Source organism: Acipenser ruthenus, chromosome 4 (genome assembly GCF_902713425.1).
Source record: "Acipenser ruthenus chromosome 4, fAciRut3.2 maternal haplotype, whole genome shotgun sequence".
In the NCBI taxonomy this organism is placed as follows: Eukaryota; Metazoa; Chordata; class Actinopteri; order Acipenseriformes; family Acipenseridae; genus Acipenser; species Acipenser ruthenus.
Window position 1 is genome coordinate 79,999,325 of NC_081192.1, and position 18,146 is coordinate 80,017,470.

Here is an 18,146-nt window from a genome sequence, read left to right on the forward strand (position 1 = left end):
TATTATTTGTTTATTTAGCAGACACCTTTATCCAAGGCGACATACAGAGACTAGGGTGTGTGAACTACGCATCAGCTGCAGAGTCACTTACAATTACATCTCACCCAACAGACGGAGCACAAGGAGGTTAAGTGACTTGCCCAGTGTCACACAATGAGTCAGTGGCTGAGGTGGGATTTGAACCAGGAACCTCCTGGTTACACAGCCTCCATGTGTTGGGTGTGAATTAAAGGATTGATTACTTCTTATCTATTTATAGCTTTATTAAAATGATTTCTGCTCCCATATTTATTTTTCTGAGAATATTTAGGTTCTTTACTTTTTTTTTTGCATTAATTGAGGATATGCAAATATTTAAAATACAACACTATTGATAAATTGCTCTGGCCTTGAAACTTGCTATTGTCACATGGTCTCATTGGTATGAATTTGAACTACAGCACCTTAGGTAGAAAAATACAACAAAGAATAAGCCATCTACAAAAGAAAAGGGAAGACCTGTTATAATACGGCTGGTGTTAATAGGGTTCTAACTGGGATCTAACAAGTGAGTAATAGGCCTGTTACACTGGTGCTTCTTCTTGAATGGGACAAATATGTCTCACTGCAACCAATTAGACAGGCTATATTTATATATCAGGGAGATTTCATTTTTGTGGTTAGAAGCTTATTTATGAGACAACATTGGTTTGTTAATAATAACATGGTCATGTACAGCATTAAACTGGATTTGTTTTCTCCCATTTTTTTGTTTTATCCCTACTGTTAAGAACAAGAAGATTTAAAATTGTGAAGGTTTTTCCTGACTAAAACAGCATTAACTTTCAGACAAGGTGAAAGTGTATTTTTTTGTGTCCCGGCTTGTGACACCTGCTACATCGCAGGTACAGTAAGTTTTGTTGCTCTAACTGATTGTTGCTCTAGGGTAGCAGTGTGGAGTAGTAGTTAGGGCTCTGGACTCTTGACCGGAGGGTTGTGGGTTCAATCCCTGGTAGGGGACACTGCTGCTGTACCCTTGAGCAAGGTACTTTACCTAGATTGCTCCAGTAAAAACCCAACTGTATAAATGGGTAATTGTATGTAAAAATAATGTGAAATAATGTGATATCTTGTAACAATTGTAAATCGCCCTGGATAAGGGCATCTGCTAAGAAATAAATAATAATAATAATAATAACTACAAAATACAGACACCACTAGGCTCTTGGTGGGAAATCGGTAAAATGGCTTTGTGGTGATGGGTTTATTCATGACTGCAGTACAAACTGATTAATATATTGAAAAAAATAATCAGGTTAAGAAATCAGCTACAATCAGGCAATGTTGTAACTGAGTCGAGTCCAGTCAAGTCTTTGCCATGCCAAGCTTGAGTCCAGTCACAGTTTGTTCGAGTCGAGTCCAGTCACAGCACAACTCAGGGCACAACCTCGGTGTAAACACTACGTGAAAAATTATATGTGCCCTGCCCTTAGGTGCGAATGCGCGCGCATACCATCTAAATTACTTACGTGCTCGGTGATGTCATAACGACCACTGAAGGGATGACGAGTTTTCCCTCCCCAAACAACAAAGGCGGAAGAGGTAGAGTGGTATTACAAACAATACAGTGTCGTGTTCATATTGCGGGGACTCATCTTATATACTTAGAATATAACATATAAAACGCAACTGTGTAACAGATCAACTATAATCAAAAAGTGCAGAGGGGGTGTGCACAGATCTCTCTACAGTGAGAGGCAACTTTCAAGTTAAACAGACAATACCAGGTGTGAGGTGAGGCTGGCACTGGGGCAGGTATACGTTCGTTGTTCTGGGTAAATTCCTGCGAGGGGTAGTGGTTGAGGGTGAATGGTCCTGGTTGCTGCCATGATGGGGGTTGCATAGACCTTGGTTCGCGAGACCTGCTGCTATTTCTCGGTATATGTATTTATTTTGTGTTTCCGCTTAGTACACTCTGAATTTTAGTTTCACTATGTCAGCTCTGCTTTCTTGCTCTTCCCAGTTCGCCGCGGTTGTCAGAAACAAACAAAACAAACAAACAAAAAAAACATTTGTAATATATATATATATATATATATATATATATATATATATATATATATATATATATATATATATATATATATAGCTCAAAGAGCCAGCTGCCCAACGTTTCGATATGTTGTACATATCTTTCTCAAGGGAGCCTGTGTTTGAATCAAAACATTGGAGGTATTTATAGGTTTTTGACGGCATGACAACTACTTGTTATTGTTTACATATATATACATATACATATATATTGTAAGGCAGCAGGAATGTGAGACAGCAGGGAGGGGATTAAAGCCTCCCTGAAATGAAAAAAATGCACCTTTTTGTATTGGTCTATTGTTTAATTGTTTAATTTATCTGTTTTATTATTTAATTATCCCCTGCACCTGGGCAGTAATTAAGAATTGGGACCAGGTGCTCAAGGCTGTTGAGGAGGCAGAAGAGGTGCTCTGTCTCCGAGCAGTCAGAGAAAGAGTAAGTGCTGTGTAAACCTGTGAGTTTGTGATTGTGTCGGTGCCAGGTAAACGGCTTAGCCGTCCTGCAAGTTAGTCAGGGAAATTACCTGTTTAGTTAGTACTCCAAAACGGAGTTAGGTGTTTATTTTGTGTTTTTGTTTTGTATCGTGTTTAATTAAAAATAGCGCAACCGCGCTGAAAACTCAATTTCTCTGTCCTGGGTCGTAATTTTAAAGAGGCACGAACCCGTGTGAGGTGCAATCCTTTCACTATATATATATATATATATATATATATATATATATATATATATATATATATTCCGTGTTTTTAAGCTAGTCATGGGTACAATTAAAATATTTTATTTAAATAACAATAAAAAACAAAAAAAAAATGTGTTTTAAACTAAACCAACAACTAAGTAATTTACAATAAAATAACTGGGAAAAACACAATCCAATATAGTTTTTGTATAAAATTATTTTTGAAAGCATTTTTTAAAATAATTCTCACCGATATACTCAAATATTACACTTTTGTTTCTTTGGTGTCTGCACCCCTTTAACAAAGCAAAAAGCAAGTTATAGTCAAAAGATTACATAGCGCAGGGCTCCCGAGTGGCGCATCCAGTGGAGTGCAGGATGAGCCCTATAGTCTGGACGTCGCGAGTTCGAGTCCAGGCTATTCCTTTGCCGAAAGAGGACGGGAGCTTCCAGGGGGTGGCACTCAAATGGCCATTCCAAATTGGGAGAAAATAATTTAAAAAATAATTGGCGACGACTATGGATAATTGACAATGGATAATTATCGACAATGGATAATTGCAAAGCATATGACATGGTTTATTTAGAGTTCCAGAAAGCTTTTGACAAAGTCCTGCATAAAAGATTCATTCTCAAACTGAACGCAGTATGGATTCAAGGAAATGCATGCACATGGATTAGGGAGTAGTTAACATGTAGAAAACAGAAAGTAGGCTACTAATTAGAGGAGAAACCTAAAAATGGAGCGAGGTAACCAGTGGTGTACCACAGGGATCAGTATTAGGTCATTTGCTATTCCTAATCTACATTAATGATTTAGATTCTGGTATAGTAAGCAAACTTGTTAAATTTGCGGACAACACAAAAATAGGAAGAGTGGCAAACACTGTTGCAGCAGCAAAGGTCATTCAAAATGATCTAGACTTCATTCAGAACTGGGCAGACACATGGCAAATTATATTTAATAGAGAAAAGTGTAAGGTACTGCACGCAGGCAATAAAAATGTTCATTTTCAAAAAGGGAGACTGGAAGTTCATCTGAGGTCTGTACTATAAACTATAATGCTGGTTTAGGAGCTGGCTCTGTTGGTTTATATAAACAGTGCATTTTAATTAAACAACAAAATGTGTAAGCGTTATTTAAGTTGTAAAATCCTTTTTTGCTTTATAACCTGTGACAGGTCTCTGTTACCATGCATGGGTTAACAGTGCAGTTGCTTGGTGGAAGTGATGCACGTGATGGACAGAATAAACCAAAACGTGTCTTCCAGTGAAGTCACCAGAATCTTCTTAAGTGTTCAAGGGCAAAACAGGTTTTACTCAATTTTTGGAGTGCATTTTCCATGCCTGTAAACGGACAGCAATTTGCATAATATTTAATAATAATAAAAAAGAGAGCTAATTTTGTATAGTCAACTTAAGGGCTTTCCCTTTACCTGTATAAGTAAGTGCGTATCTCACACTTCCAAGATTGCAACTGCGTCTACATTACTAGCCCCTACTTGTTTTCTCTGCCTCATCGCCATTCTTCTTGGTAGAATCGCCTCAGGGCCACTTTTGGGTTTGAATCTTTTTCTTGTTGTAACACCTTTCATGAGCTGTTTAAAGAAAAAGCCTCTTTTTTTAACCAAAAGCATATCCCCTGCAGGCTTTTTACAACCTAGTCATTCGTAGGTGAGCTGTTTGGTATGTATGGCAGTGATGCAATATGGTAGGGCTGAGAGGAAGTGACACTTTAGTTTTATAGGGCACGGCTGTGAGGTGACTGAAAAGTTTACACGACCGCCTGCCAGCTCATTGAGAGGATGTCTTTTTTTATAGCATTCTAAACTCTGTTTTATAATGCCAGCAGTTTTCTTGTAACCCCTATCACTGCTGTAGCCCGAGATGTGGGAGAGCCTGCTTGTTGTTTTTGTACCATTTAAAATTAAAAACCATTAACAAAACATAGGATTTGTAGAATACCCTTGAACTGACAAATAGATTTCTAGAATCTAATATCTTGCATATGGGTTGCTACTCTTACTCACAAAACTCTTTCATTTATACTCCCAGCCACACTCCTCTCCAGTGGTGTTTTTTTTTTTTTTTTACATTTTTTTAACATGATAGAGAGCATTATAAACAGACCACAGCCAAGCACTTACATATTAAAACCCCACTCAAACAATAAAAGTTGTCAGTGTGCTTGTATACGTATTCAGTGGGACCCGTTTTCTTAAATATACTGTATATGCTCAGCCCCACAAGAGAAAGATGAAGCACTCAGCTTTATAAATATGACCTTCAGAGAACATTTCAATGATGTTTGTTAATAGCGCTAAGCCCTCTAGAGACTTTGTTTTGTCTAAAAAACAATAACCTCAGAAAAATGGTAGCACATGTAGTAATAGTCAACAACAGTGTCAACGCAGTGACACTACAATGAAAAGGCAAGGATTCTGTACCATTCTGTAAGGGGTTCAGTATATGGGTTCCATATAATAGTAACAAAATGATACACAACACCTACACCAACCCCAAAAGAGGCCCTGATGAGCTTGCTAATCTCATCCTCAAACTTCTCTGTACCACTCAGGCTGATTCATAACCAAATCACCATATCAAATAAATGTCCAGTTGAGCTGGCACATAGTAATTCTTTCATTATTGTTAGAAGGCGTGTCAGCTGTGAGGTTTACACATCCTGTCCTAATTTTGTCCTGGCTTGCAGCAAAGTGTCTACATTTTTCCAGTGCTTGTGGTGTATGGTATATGAATCACACTGTATATGCATCACCCTATAGCATTAACTTATGAATAATGTTACGTTAACATATTGAACTACATACCGCTTTGTAGTTTTTCACATATGTAATGCACAAATGACAAAAAAGCGTAAAATGTAACATGAAATACTGTACTACTTTTATGACTTCTGGTAGACTTTTGCAATATCATTTTGTAGTGCTGGGACGAACATGGGATTTTCATGTTCGGATATTCGCTCAATTTAAATATTCTTTCGGATATTCGTTCATTTTTCAAAAAGTAATAAAAGCCATTGTTTTTCTCTGAACGCAGGCAGAGACAGCAGAGCAGCAGGGGCAGGGGGGCGTGGCCCCTGTGTGTGTGTCTTTATTTACAGCAAGACCTTACAATATGTAACACGTTAAAATAGAAAAATATCCCAGGAGTAAAGAATACGTTGTGTAGGATTTACTTTACTCCAGTGAATTAATTACAAAACAAAATGATGCCAAACAGCAGTTCAAGTTAAACATTGTTTTGTTTATTCCCGAAATAAATAGTACATAACTTTCCGCATTTTATTTATTTTTATTTTTTTTCATTCCTTGTCATTGCTGTTTCTTCACAGTAAACAGTGGCCATAGACACGTTTTCATAAAGTAAGAGGTTATTATTGTTAAATGTGCCTCAACTAGCTAATTTCATTTTCCTTGTCAGGGTATGAATACTTTAGAATGAGCATTTTTGGAGTTTTACAAAGACAAATCGCTGAAATAAATAATTGTAGACTATTTCTTGTAACTTTTTTTTCCTGATCCACAAAAGCAAAACTTTTGCTACAAAAGATTTTTCCTATAATTATTTGTTTTCGAAAAATTTCTAGAAATTATAAATTTCCATTGGGGTATGTAAACTTTTGACAACAACTGTACATTCCTCTCGCATATCACACAGCGTTCTTTTTAATTTGCCAGGTATTTTTGTCATTTGTAGCGAATACGAACATCTGATTTTTGTATCTGCATACATGTCAAAAAATATTTGTTTGAATATTCGGATATTTGTCCCAGCACTATCATTTTGTAGTTTCCTTGATTACAGTATGTGATGTCAAATAAAAGATCTACATTTTGTTCAAATAGTTTTTCCACTGATCATGTGGTGGTTAGCACACTGGAAGTTAATGTATACTCTGGGGGACAGCGAGAGTGCCCCACACCACTGCCAGCATTTCCCCTGTCAGTATTGCCGCTGCGAGCGTTGCCACTACCAGCATTTCTGCTGAGGGAGTGCCCCGAGCCGCTGCCAGCAGTGCCATTGTCAGCATTGCCCCTGCCGGAATGCCTCACACCGCTGTCAGTATTGGGGTCCCCCGGCAGAAGGACGAGAGGAGACCACCTCCACCACAACCCCGATCACCAACCCGCCCACAAGAATCCACATGGGGAAAGATGGACAGCAGGGGAGGGGGTTGGTGTTTTAGGGGGGGAGGTGACCAATTGCGGCCAATTGTGCTGTGCACATGGGTGGAGGTGTGTAGCAGGGAGGAAGCCCTCCCTGGGGGATGATATTGGGTGGCAAGGAGGGGGCTGGAGCTGTAAATTGAATAAATGATTCCTAATTAGGCTCCGACCACAGGTGTATAAAACGGGTGATCACAGGTGTTAGGGTTGAATTAATGATGGCGAAGGTACGGTGGTGTTTTGTATTTGTTGTTTTGTGGTGAATAAAATGCTCATAAACTGCAGCTTTCTAGTCTCTGAGTTTCATTGCCAACACTACCCGGTCACAAATGGGTTGGATCTTCTTCATTATACAGTAGATGTTCCTCTTCTCTAATTCTTTGATGATGATTATGCGATAACTACAGGGCAGATCGAGGGAAGGTCGAGGGGATGAGGAGACAGGCTTGGGAATGGATGCAATCCAAAGTCCAGTGTCTTCGGATTTTCATTTTTGAAGGTAGAGGGATCTGATAAGAAAAAGTCACTTCAACTCATTTGCCATTTGAATCCATAACAGGCTTCTGTCAAAGGGACTGTGGCAGGGTACATCTCACCTGTGTGGGTATTTTGTATTTGTTGTTGTGAAAGGGTTCTTTCTAAGGATTGTGAGTATTCACTGGGCAAGGACACTCAGACAGTTATTTGACATTGCCACTTAGTGTTGACACAGTGTAAATGTCCCAAAACACAACACATTAAAACACAACTCATAAATAAAAGATGGCCAAGCTCGGGCCGTGCGCTATCTCCATTATAAGGAGGGTCCTGCTGTTAAAAGGCTGAACTGAACCCTCACTATACTATTGGGAATCGGTAACCAGATCCCATAGACTCGCCCTACTTCCACAAACACACAACGGCTGTGTTCCATTTCAAAACCTCGCCCCTACACCCTACTTCCCTTCAAAGTGATCACTTCCAAGAGTGATCACTTCGAAGGGAAGTAGGGCGTAGGGAGCGCAAAAGTGTTTTAATTGGAACACACTTTAGCGTCATCATTCACGGCCAGGGAAAGGCGTCATTTTTTGTCAGCGCTAGAAATGTGTACAGTCTGCCATAATGATAAGCAGCATTTTATTTTAGGGGAGTTGGGTATAAATGTACATTTTGGTGGTGTTGATACTTTGCTTTATTTCAACAAACATTGAACAGAAGTTTGTGTATATCTTTAATTTCTTAGTAGTTTTTGGAAGATATATTCATAAAATGAAGTTGTCAAATTCTACTCCAAATTGTATTTGATGCATTATAGCAACACCATTAAAACAATTAGAAATAAGAAAACAAGAAAAACGTGTGCTTTTTAAAATTTATTTTGGAAGCAACATTGTAATATTCCTGGCAATGTATAAAGTTTATTTCTCTCTCGTTTTTATTTTATTTTATTTTTATTTATTTATTTATTTTTTATAGGAGTTGATATCCTATTGATGTACAATTTTGTTTCAATAAAAGCATTTTAAAAAGTACAGTCTGCCATAGAAGAAACTCGGGAGGTCGTTGACATTTTTTTTTTTTTTTTGTTATGTGTAAGATATCTTTTAAATATTGCTATGTAAGTAGCTATTCATTATAAAGCACTAATAAAACATTTGCTTTTCGTGTTGTCATTTTACATGGGTGCGTATATAAAATATATAAAATAACGTAATACTAACCAATACAACTGAGATATGTAAATATACATTTAAAAAAAAAGTGAACAGAAATAAAAAAATCTATTTAAAATTAAAACGTCATCAAGCAGAGAATGCAATAAATTCATCTCGAACATTGGTTTATATTTATCTGGGGACACGTACAAGAATCACATGAGTGTTATTTATATGACACACGAAGCATAATGTTGTTTTGTTATATGATTGCTAATTACATTTGTAGACAAACTTCAATTCTCTGGCTCTATTTTTGCGCTGTGTCTTTAAGACGCAATGTTTGATGGGATTAACGCAATGCTTGGTGGGTTATAAAAAGAAAAACTCTTCCGTTCTGAGGATCCCGAGTCACACACACAGTGACTTGTTGCTGTTTTCCAGGGTCTTGTTTTATTTTGCTCTCACATTTCAGGCTAGGTGACGCCGTCACTGATAACTCTCTGGAGCTGAATGCTGATCCTTACCGCCAGACCTGGATGCACGCAGCAGACTTGCTGTAGAGGTGATTAGGAGGACAGCGAGCGTTTGGTGCAACCTCCCCCTTTATGGTCGGGAGTGCCTCAGGATAGCTGTCCTTACAAAGATACCACCAAATGTTCTGTCAGGACACTGCACTCTGACTAGTTATCATATTATTGTTAATAAAACAATTAATAATCCTCTCCCAACACCGAAACCCTAAACCTAAGGTCAGTATCCTATACTGCAGCCATTACACATCTAAAGTAGTTCATGTTTGGCAGTGAATAAGCGTTTTTGTTACTTTAAAAAAAGCGACTTGAGGTACTGACTTCCTCAGTTGTCCTGACAGGAACATTTCATGGTACCTTTGTAAGCACTGCCTGAGGATACGCCCCTCCAGCCAATCAGGGACTCTTGGTCAACCAAACCCTGAGTGAGCCCCGTCAATCAACTGGTTAAGTGCATCCTTGCTGAGCCCCCGACTTGCATGGTAGGAAGTGACAATTATTGATACAAAATATTAACAAAACAAAACTTAAATTCCCTGTGCAGAGCTGCTGCCCTGCCACAGTTCTATTATGATTTAAATGTATTATTTAGTGTTTAAAAACACAATGTTTGTTATTATTGTTTTACTGCATGGATGGGGTTAAAATCCCCCATCCAGCTAAAACTTGTCCCTAATGTGTCCATCTGTCAATTAATCAAATAATTACCAATTGGGAGATGGCCACATATATAAAAGCAAAGCAGGCGCTCCTGTGGGGTTGAATAGAGTTGGAGAGAATTTGGAAAAAGAAGAAAGAGAGAGACAGTAAACTAAAAACAATTGCTACTCGTGCTGGTGTAAAATACTTGTTTTAATTATTGTCTGTTTGTGCTGGCTTTAGTCCTTTACACCAGCACGATACTTGTTTTAATTATTGTCTGTTTTGTTTTGGGCAACATGCCTTTTTGTTTTGTAGCAAAGTGTTTTGTTTCTGTTTTTGTTTAAACCTTTTATTTGTATTTAATAAATAAATACGAGGGCATTAGCGACTCACCCCCGCAGTCTTTGTGTGTGCCTGTATTTCCAGGTCTATGACGTCACCACCAAGCCACCCCCTTCACAGGGACTTTTTGTGATGTTCATCTAACCAAACTGTGCTGCTGTGTTATCACAGGAATAGCAGGGTCTGCAATCCCAATGAAATTGAATGGCACATAATATCGTTTAGAACACAATCTTTCAAGACAAAATACAGCAGTATTGTGATCTTTTGTGTACTCTGTATATTACTATAGAAGCCTGTAAATGTAGATATACTGTAGACTGGTAGTTAGATTGTATGTATAGAATGTAGTTAATCTTTTTCTAATAGTGCAGAAACAAAAACATATGCTAACTTAAAAATGGCACAGCTTTCTTCTAAACCCTATGGTTCCATGGCTATTTTTGCCTCTTCATTAGGAATTCCCTTATTAATAAAGTGGTCCCACCTTGTTTTTGTGAATGCATTGGTGTAGACAGACAGACAAAGAAAAAAGCATATTCACACAGACTATGAGTCCCAGATTTTGTGAAAAGTGTAAAACAATATATTCATTTTGTTGATCTATTTTTGATTCATACTGCCATCTGTTGGAGACAGTGAGCAAAGACCAGAATGTGAGATTTCTATGACAGTACGTCAGATGAGATGTCAATAATTTAATAAGCAAAAGTGAGGTAAAACGGGCAGCAAGTGTCCTAACCACCAACGTTCTATACACCTATTTGCCCCTTCTCAATTTTCCTTAAATTAAGGAGATACATTTACACCTTTTGAGATGTACAGTATGTCATCTTCAAGATGATGACTATATATTTATAACCTCAGACTGCTGCAAGTAGGAAGTGTTGCTCCTGACGTCGCACGCCCGTTTCTGCCGCATGCCAGTCCCATCTAGGTGGTCTCTCACGAGCCAGTGAACCCCATCCAGCCGGTTCTGAAGCTGTTGGAGGTACTCTGGTCCTGCTGCTGGAAACGGCTCCTCCCCTGGGGCTCGCCCGAAGACAATGTCCACCGGGGTCTGCAGTTCCCTCCCGAACATGATCAAGACTGAGGTGCACCCAGTGGACTCTTAGTAGTCCACGCAGAGATGTAAGCTGTCATCCTTCTTCTCATGATTAGCCCGTTGGCGGCCATCTCCCAGTTTCCTCTCGCTTGTCCAGAGGCAGACGGCAGACTCTTTCCCGGCTGGGCCTGGCGTCCCCTGTCCCCAGGTAGGTGGTTGGCCTAAGGCCCGACATGGTAGCTGGCAGTCTGGTCTGCGGGCAGACAAGCAGCGAGGCTGCGCAGGGGAAGGGGGATGTTCCCATCTCTACACCTGCCCGGACTCGGACCCTTCGGCGGGGCTTGCTAATTGTGGGCACCGTGCTTGCAGGTGCCCTGGTCGGTTGCAATGCCAGTACAGCCGGCAGTCATGGTAGGTGGCGGCCATGCCTCGTATCGCCGGACAGGGCTGGGGGCCGCTCCCAGGTCAGTGTCTGCTGATTCGAGTCGGTCTCGGGGGGCAGAATGAGTGATCTCCAGGATCTGCTCCAGCCAGCGGCCCTCGCCTATGGCCTCTTCAAGTGATCTAGTCCCGCCCCCTCTCCCTTCTGAGAATCTGGTTGGTGGAAGCCTCCCAACAGCCCTCGCCTCTCATCCAATCGCTGCTTCCACCATCTGTCCATCACACCTGAAGGCTGCTTTGAAAAGTAATTTCATTGCTGGGATTGAACCCATGACCCTCAGGTCAAGAGTCCAGAGCCCTAACCACTACTCCACACTGCTGCCCCTTTAACAAAAACTTGAAATGATAGAAATGCTGGGCATGGAAAGTGACCTCTTCTTTACCTGCTTGTAGCAGAGCGGTGCTGGGCATGGAAAGTGACCTCTTCTTTACCTGCTTGTAGCAGAGCGGTGCTGGGCATGGAAAGTGACCTCTTCTTTACCTGCTTGTAGCAGAGCGGCGATGGGCATGGAAAGTGACCTCTTCTTTACCTGCTTGTAACAGAGCGGTGCTGGGAATGGAAAAGTTCTTTTGGCAGTCAAAGCGAGACTCGCTGGTCATTAGCCATTTTGAATCCAAGGCCTTTAAAACTTGGCAGCCGAAGCAAGCATTTAATTTAAATTAGAAAAGTTGTCAAAAGTATCAGTTATTATTATGATGTATTTCTTAGCAGACACCCTTATCCAGGGCAACTTACAATTGTTACAAGATATCACATTATACATTATTTCACATTATACAGATATCACATTATTTTTACATACAATTACCCATTTATACAATTGGGTTTTTACTGGAGCAATCTAGGTAAAGTACCTTGCTCAAGAGTACAGCAGCAGTGTCCCCCCACCTGGGATTGAACCCATGACCCTCTGGTCAAGAGTACAGAGCCCTAACCACTACTCAACAATGCTGCCTCTGTAACAAAAACTTGAAATGATAGAAATTCTCCTCTGCTTCCCCTTCTCCAATATTAACATTGGAACATGATTTGTTCTGTTTAATGTTGTTACCTTGAATAGTGAGTTATGAATGACAGATCTGAAACATACTGTATAACAAACAAGTGAACAGTATGTTATTTTCAGGAGATGATAAGAAAATGGTTGGGGGGGGGGGGGGGGTAATCACTGTGTGTTCAAATTTTACTACAATGCTGAAACAGGATTGTTTAAAACCCTGTATTGCTTTTATATCAAAAGTGTGAATTGGGTACTATGGTAGTATAATGTATTCAATGCATGTGCCTGTAAGATATTTCTTACACAACATAAAGTGGACTGCTTTCATGTCAATATGAGCAACAGTGTCTGTAACTTGGTATTCATAACAGCTGAGTGTACAACTAAAGTTTAGCACTATTACTGGCCCCTGCTGGTGTAAACATGTACAACACTTTCCTGTGCTTCATATATTTCAGATTTTTTCAATTAAAGCCATAGGTAGGATTATTTAAAATATGGGCAGACAAGTAGAATTAACTGACTAGGTATATGATACAATTTGCTCATGAAATGTTGGTGTACTAAGCTTTTCATACAATATCTTGATTAGAAATAAGTGATTTCCTCAAATATATTAATTAACCCTATACGTTACATAGCTGAATAAAGTGTTAATGAATGACAGGGCTGATTTCATCAACCTGTACTTGATTTTTGAGCTTGATTTTTTAACCTGATTTTTTTTTCAGATAATTTTACAGCACTGAGAATTGCCCTGTATCACATCAATCACCTATCCATAGCACTCCCGGGATCACCCCCTAAAATCTGTGGCTGGGGTAACAGAGATGATGCACCCTGCTGTAAAATGCTCTAAGAAATCCAGCTGAGGCGCATCCTGCCGGGATATAGGTTGATCAGATCAACCCCGAAGTCACTGAATAGACGTGAGCTGAATTAAATCTGTGTTTGTTCAATTTCAATACCAAAGTTAGGTGTTTGTGTTTGATTGCATACTAGTGCCAGGCCTGTCACTGACTGTGAATTGAGATGCTGAAGTCATGAATGGATGGACATTATTTTCAAAATCCTTTTCTGTTGTAAATTTGGAAGACACAGTTGAGTAGACACTCAGATATCCAAACTTAATGTATTCTGATCATTGCAGTTGCGTCCAATACACTGTAGAGGGAGATTATAAAGCAAGCAGATCACTTTATCAATGCAGCAGATCTACTGACTCTATGACTGTATAACTTTAAAGATATAATTTAGTGTTAATTAATCAACAGTTAAGCAGTGTTTAACAGTACATTAATTGGTATAAAACGGTTAATCTGTAACCCTTTTAATAACTAATGAATTCATTAAGATTCATCAGTCATTGGGTATATACATTTTGTTAATGCAACCAATTTGTAAACAGATGCTGACTCGGTTCAGTGTATCCTCTAATCATCTTTTGTACAGAGAAAGAGAGAGCAACAAAACAGCAGAGATGCTGATCCGTTTTACCTCCTAGATGACTGTCAGAAACGCGATTATTGCAGATAATTCACTTATCAATAATAATCTTTCAGTCAAATCAAAGATCCAGACTAAACAAATGATTAATAATATTATTATTACAACCCTAGAGGCAGCTGCACTAGTGTGAACCTCTTCACTGCTGCTGTGCTGTCTATTTACTGTGAGGTTGTGTGTGTGTGCTTGTGTGTGTGTGCGTGCGTGCGTGCGTGCGAGCGTGTGTGTGCGAGTCCAAAGAAAACACATAGCATAATGTGCATGGTTTGGGGGTTTACATTACTGCTTTGCTCCACGGGCCATACACTGCACTATAGATTTTCTTACATTAACAACACAGTATTGTACCATGCCCATTGAGGACAACATTTAAAAAAAAAAAAAAGTAAAAGATTTATGTCGATATAACAAGATACATTCTCTGGTGATCTTGACATAAAGTTTTGAAATGTCAAGATCCTGAAGTAATTATTTTTTTTCCCCCGTCCTTAATGAGCCACCATACTACAATACACATTTAACTTAAACACCACTCGCACACATTGGAAAAGCGGTACACACTTTAAGGATGTTTCATTGGACCCAGATACGATTTGAAACCTGCAAGGTATTCTTGCGTGGGTACATTTTGAAATTCCCCAAAGTGCAGTATTATCCAGAGCTTAAAGGATTTAGCATTGCTGGTGCTCAGTCATAATACCTTAATTCTTTAGATGAACTGCTATAGAAACTGGTGCGCACATAAAATAACATTTTACAAATCAATCGGTTAAAGTAACTAAGCTGCAATCTTTTAAAGCATTTGTGTTTTTATGATCAATTGCAAAATTAATTAATACTAACACACTTATGTCTGTCAATGTCACTTACTGATTTATGTTCAGATACCAGAAACAAGATCAGGATTAAGATGGATTATAACCCAAACAATCCTCTTTAGAGGTACTAATCCTCAGGAAATAATGAATCCAAAAGAGACAAGAGACTAGTGTTCTGCAAGGACATGCATTTGAGATTACTGGGTGATTTGCTAATAAATATAGACCAAAAATAACAACACATCTCTCATTGTTGTTGTTATTATTAATAAAATCACTCAGCATTATTCAGATCCAAATTAAATGTTTAATTTATTAGGAGGGCAACAAGGAGATCAATTTGTGATAACGAGTAATGTTTTAAAACCTTGATTTATATCCAAGAAGTAGCACCTGCAAATGCATTGGTATTATTATCCTTGCTATTGCCTGCCTTTATATGGTTGTCTCCATCTGTTCTTCTGTCTACTTCTGATGCCTAAGGAGTACAGCCTGGTTGCAAACTGAGCAAACCCTTGGATGGAGTTAATGCAACGTCACTTGTAGCTAAGGAGCTCTATCTACAGTAGGCTAAATGGACCAGGATCACAAGATGTATAGCCATATGGACTCAAAAAGTACAGCACTTTCTTTGACCTAAGGGTTTTCTCTGTCCATGGAGGGGCGGGACAAGAACAGCCTGTAATAACACTAAAGAGTGCTGTTCCAGTGTGGGGCCACCACGGACATCCAGAACACAACTCGATCAACGTGACTACAATTCTACCGTGTTTCAATTGTGCCTTGTGATACATCAATCAATCAATCAATCAGTTTTATTTATATATTGCGCCTTTCCTGTAGAACATATCAAAGCGCTGTACATAACTTTACATTAAAATTACATTTAAAAAAACAAAACAAACAAACAAACAAACAAAAAACATCAGTCAGTTTACTAAAACAAACTCGCCACCGGGAGATGTAGCTTTTACACAGTATATTACAAAATATATGTCGGAGATGGCATGTGCAGAACAAAGGAATCAGTCGTGTGAGAGGCAGCCTATTTGAGCAGTGTGTGTTTCATTTTTTTCAGAATTCTGATTCTGTCCATTTAGACATTTTTTGATTGAATAGCTCTGCATACATAACACAGTTTTGCGAAACCTGCTTCATGCCTGATTTATCAAACATTTTCATAAAAATGTTAGAGTTCTATTTCTGCAAAAAGCACAGTTGCCTTCAGGTTATAAGGACTACAGAATGTTAACAAAACTGTTGTCAAATTTCTTCAAGGTGTACATTTTTCACCAGAACTTCTAAATAGCTTTACGAATTTATATATGATTTTAATAATGCGGCGAACATCTCTTCCTATGTACAGTGTAGGCGACAATTCACAGGTTGACTGCCTTGAGGGCTGTAACATCATTATTCTCCAGAAAATCACATATTTGGTCACAAATATACAACAAAAACACAATCCAAAAAATTTAAAAAGCATTAAAATAAATAGTTTCATATGTATTTTCAACCATACAGTTTACGCTCCTAGTAATAAGCTATAACAACACATTGATAGTTTAAATATTTGCAGCAAATAATAAACAAAATAAAACTTGGAGCAAGACCCTGTACATAAAGCAGAGTATCAGAAGCGACTGGAATGCAATACAATATGCTGTATTGCTAATACTATTCATAAAAGCGGTGGGAAAAAAATATTTAAAAATTAACGCTTTAATTAAACACCATGACCCAAACTTTTTTTTTTTTTTTTTTTTTATAAAATAATAAAACTGCGCCTTAAATAATATTGTTACCTGCGTGTAGACTGTCCCATCAAAAACAACTAACCAAACGTTATCAAATTGTTTTTCATACTATCGCTTGTGTCCACAAAAGAAATCAACTAATACTATCCCTTAAAAATGAATCTAAAATATGCACTTTTAAAAATCCAAATACACCGTTTTTGTTTTATCTTGGTCTCCTTTGCTCCATGCCATTCGGGAGAAAGCCTGCGATGATAGGCACTGGCCAGATGAGGGCAGCAACGCTCCACACAATGATCACCAAAGTCATGAAACATGCCACTAAAGTGGACTCGATTGGCTTGCGGTTAAGTCTCCAGCTGTTATCCCCTTTCAGCTCGTCCAAGCTAAAATCTAGACAGCAGAAACCCAGGGGCTCCCCTGCTTGAGTTGGGTGTGACCTGGCCTGGCCGAACCTCCTGTTTCGCGAGACACCGCACCCGACGCACAACCTGAACTCCTGCTGCCCCCCCGAAACACCCAGGTGTTCGATGACAACAGGTGAGACAACCCGATTGAAAGCGGCCGAGAAAAAGGCTCGCCCGTGGTTGTTGGTGGTGTAGATGAGGACATCGCACTGGAAACCGAAGTGTCTGTCCCAGCGCGCCACCAGCGAGGTCGAAATCAGTCTTTGCACGCTGATGTTGCACAAGGGCTGCAGCGCGGATTCTGCGGATCTCTTGGAGTACCGTACGTCCACGTCTAAGTTTGCAAGGAATCTATTGGAGGAGTTGATGGGGGGAAGCAGTAGGTCCTCGTCGTTCCAGCAGTGGGACCACCTAAAAACGCTGGCGGTGGCGAGCAGAGCCAGTAAAAGACACGAGAGGTTGTTCAGCATGGCACTAGGGGGTCGCCTCTTCCTCGCATGGTGTGTTATTCATGTATTTGTAGAGGAACATAATAAACTGCTCGCAGTAGATAGAGCCTGGTGGAGGTCTGTGTTATGCCCATAGTGTCTGTCAGTTTAGTACCACTCCAAATAACGCCACTCCTAGATTACCTAATGCAATCCTCTTAAAATGGAAACGTCACTCGTTTAGTTGTGTTACTCCTACTTGAACCGCATTTTCTTTTTCTTCTGTTAACTGCTAGGTTATGTGCGGGTAGCGTTTGTGTAGTTTTGCGTTACATCAGCTAGCAGAACAGAAGTAATGTGATGTCATGATGTTTGTTAATATCCTGTTGCACTATAGTGAACAGCTTTATGATTCCGTGGAGTGTGAAACGGCTGCTGTTTGCCTGTTCTGTTGCATTGGGAAGATCGGCTTTTGTAACCTGTGTAGAATTGTGGTGCGCTTTATTGGCATCGTAAGATTTTTTAAAAATACAGTTTTACCTGAAATGCCTATATATTTCTACTGATTTTATAGACACTGCTTAATATTTTCAGAGAATAAAGCATGCGTTCTCCAGAATAACATACACAGTGGTATCAGATTTCACTTT

General features: G+C 39.3%; 1 protein-coding gene across 1 annotated transcript; it reads right to left on the reverse strand.

The window, feature by feature from the left end:
- Positions 1-15,701: 15,701 nt before the first annotated feature.
- LOC117399722 (transmembrane protein 158-like) lies at positions 15,702-17,824 on the reverse strand. The gene has a single exon (XM_033999072.3). It carries the CDS (start codon positions 17,536-17,538, stop codon positions 16,867-16,869), a length of 672 nt encoding a protein of 223 aa, XP_033854963.1. The 5' UTR covers positions 17,539-17,824; the 3' UTR covers positions 15,702-16,866.
- Between the last annotated feature and the right edge of the window lie 322 nt (positions 17,825-18,146).

Bases quoted from the DNA above. Each gene is read 5' to 3' on its own strand.
- LOC117399722 (XM_033999072.3), bottom strand. From the start codon at position 17,538: ATGCTGAACAACCTCTCGTGTCTTTTACTGGCTCTGCTCGCCACCGCC.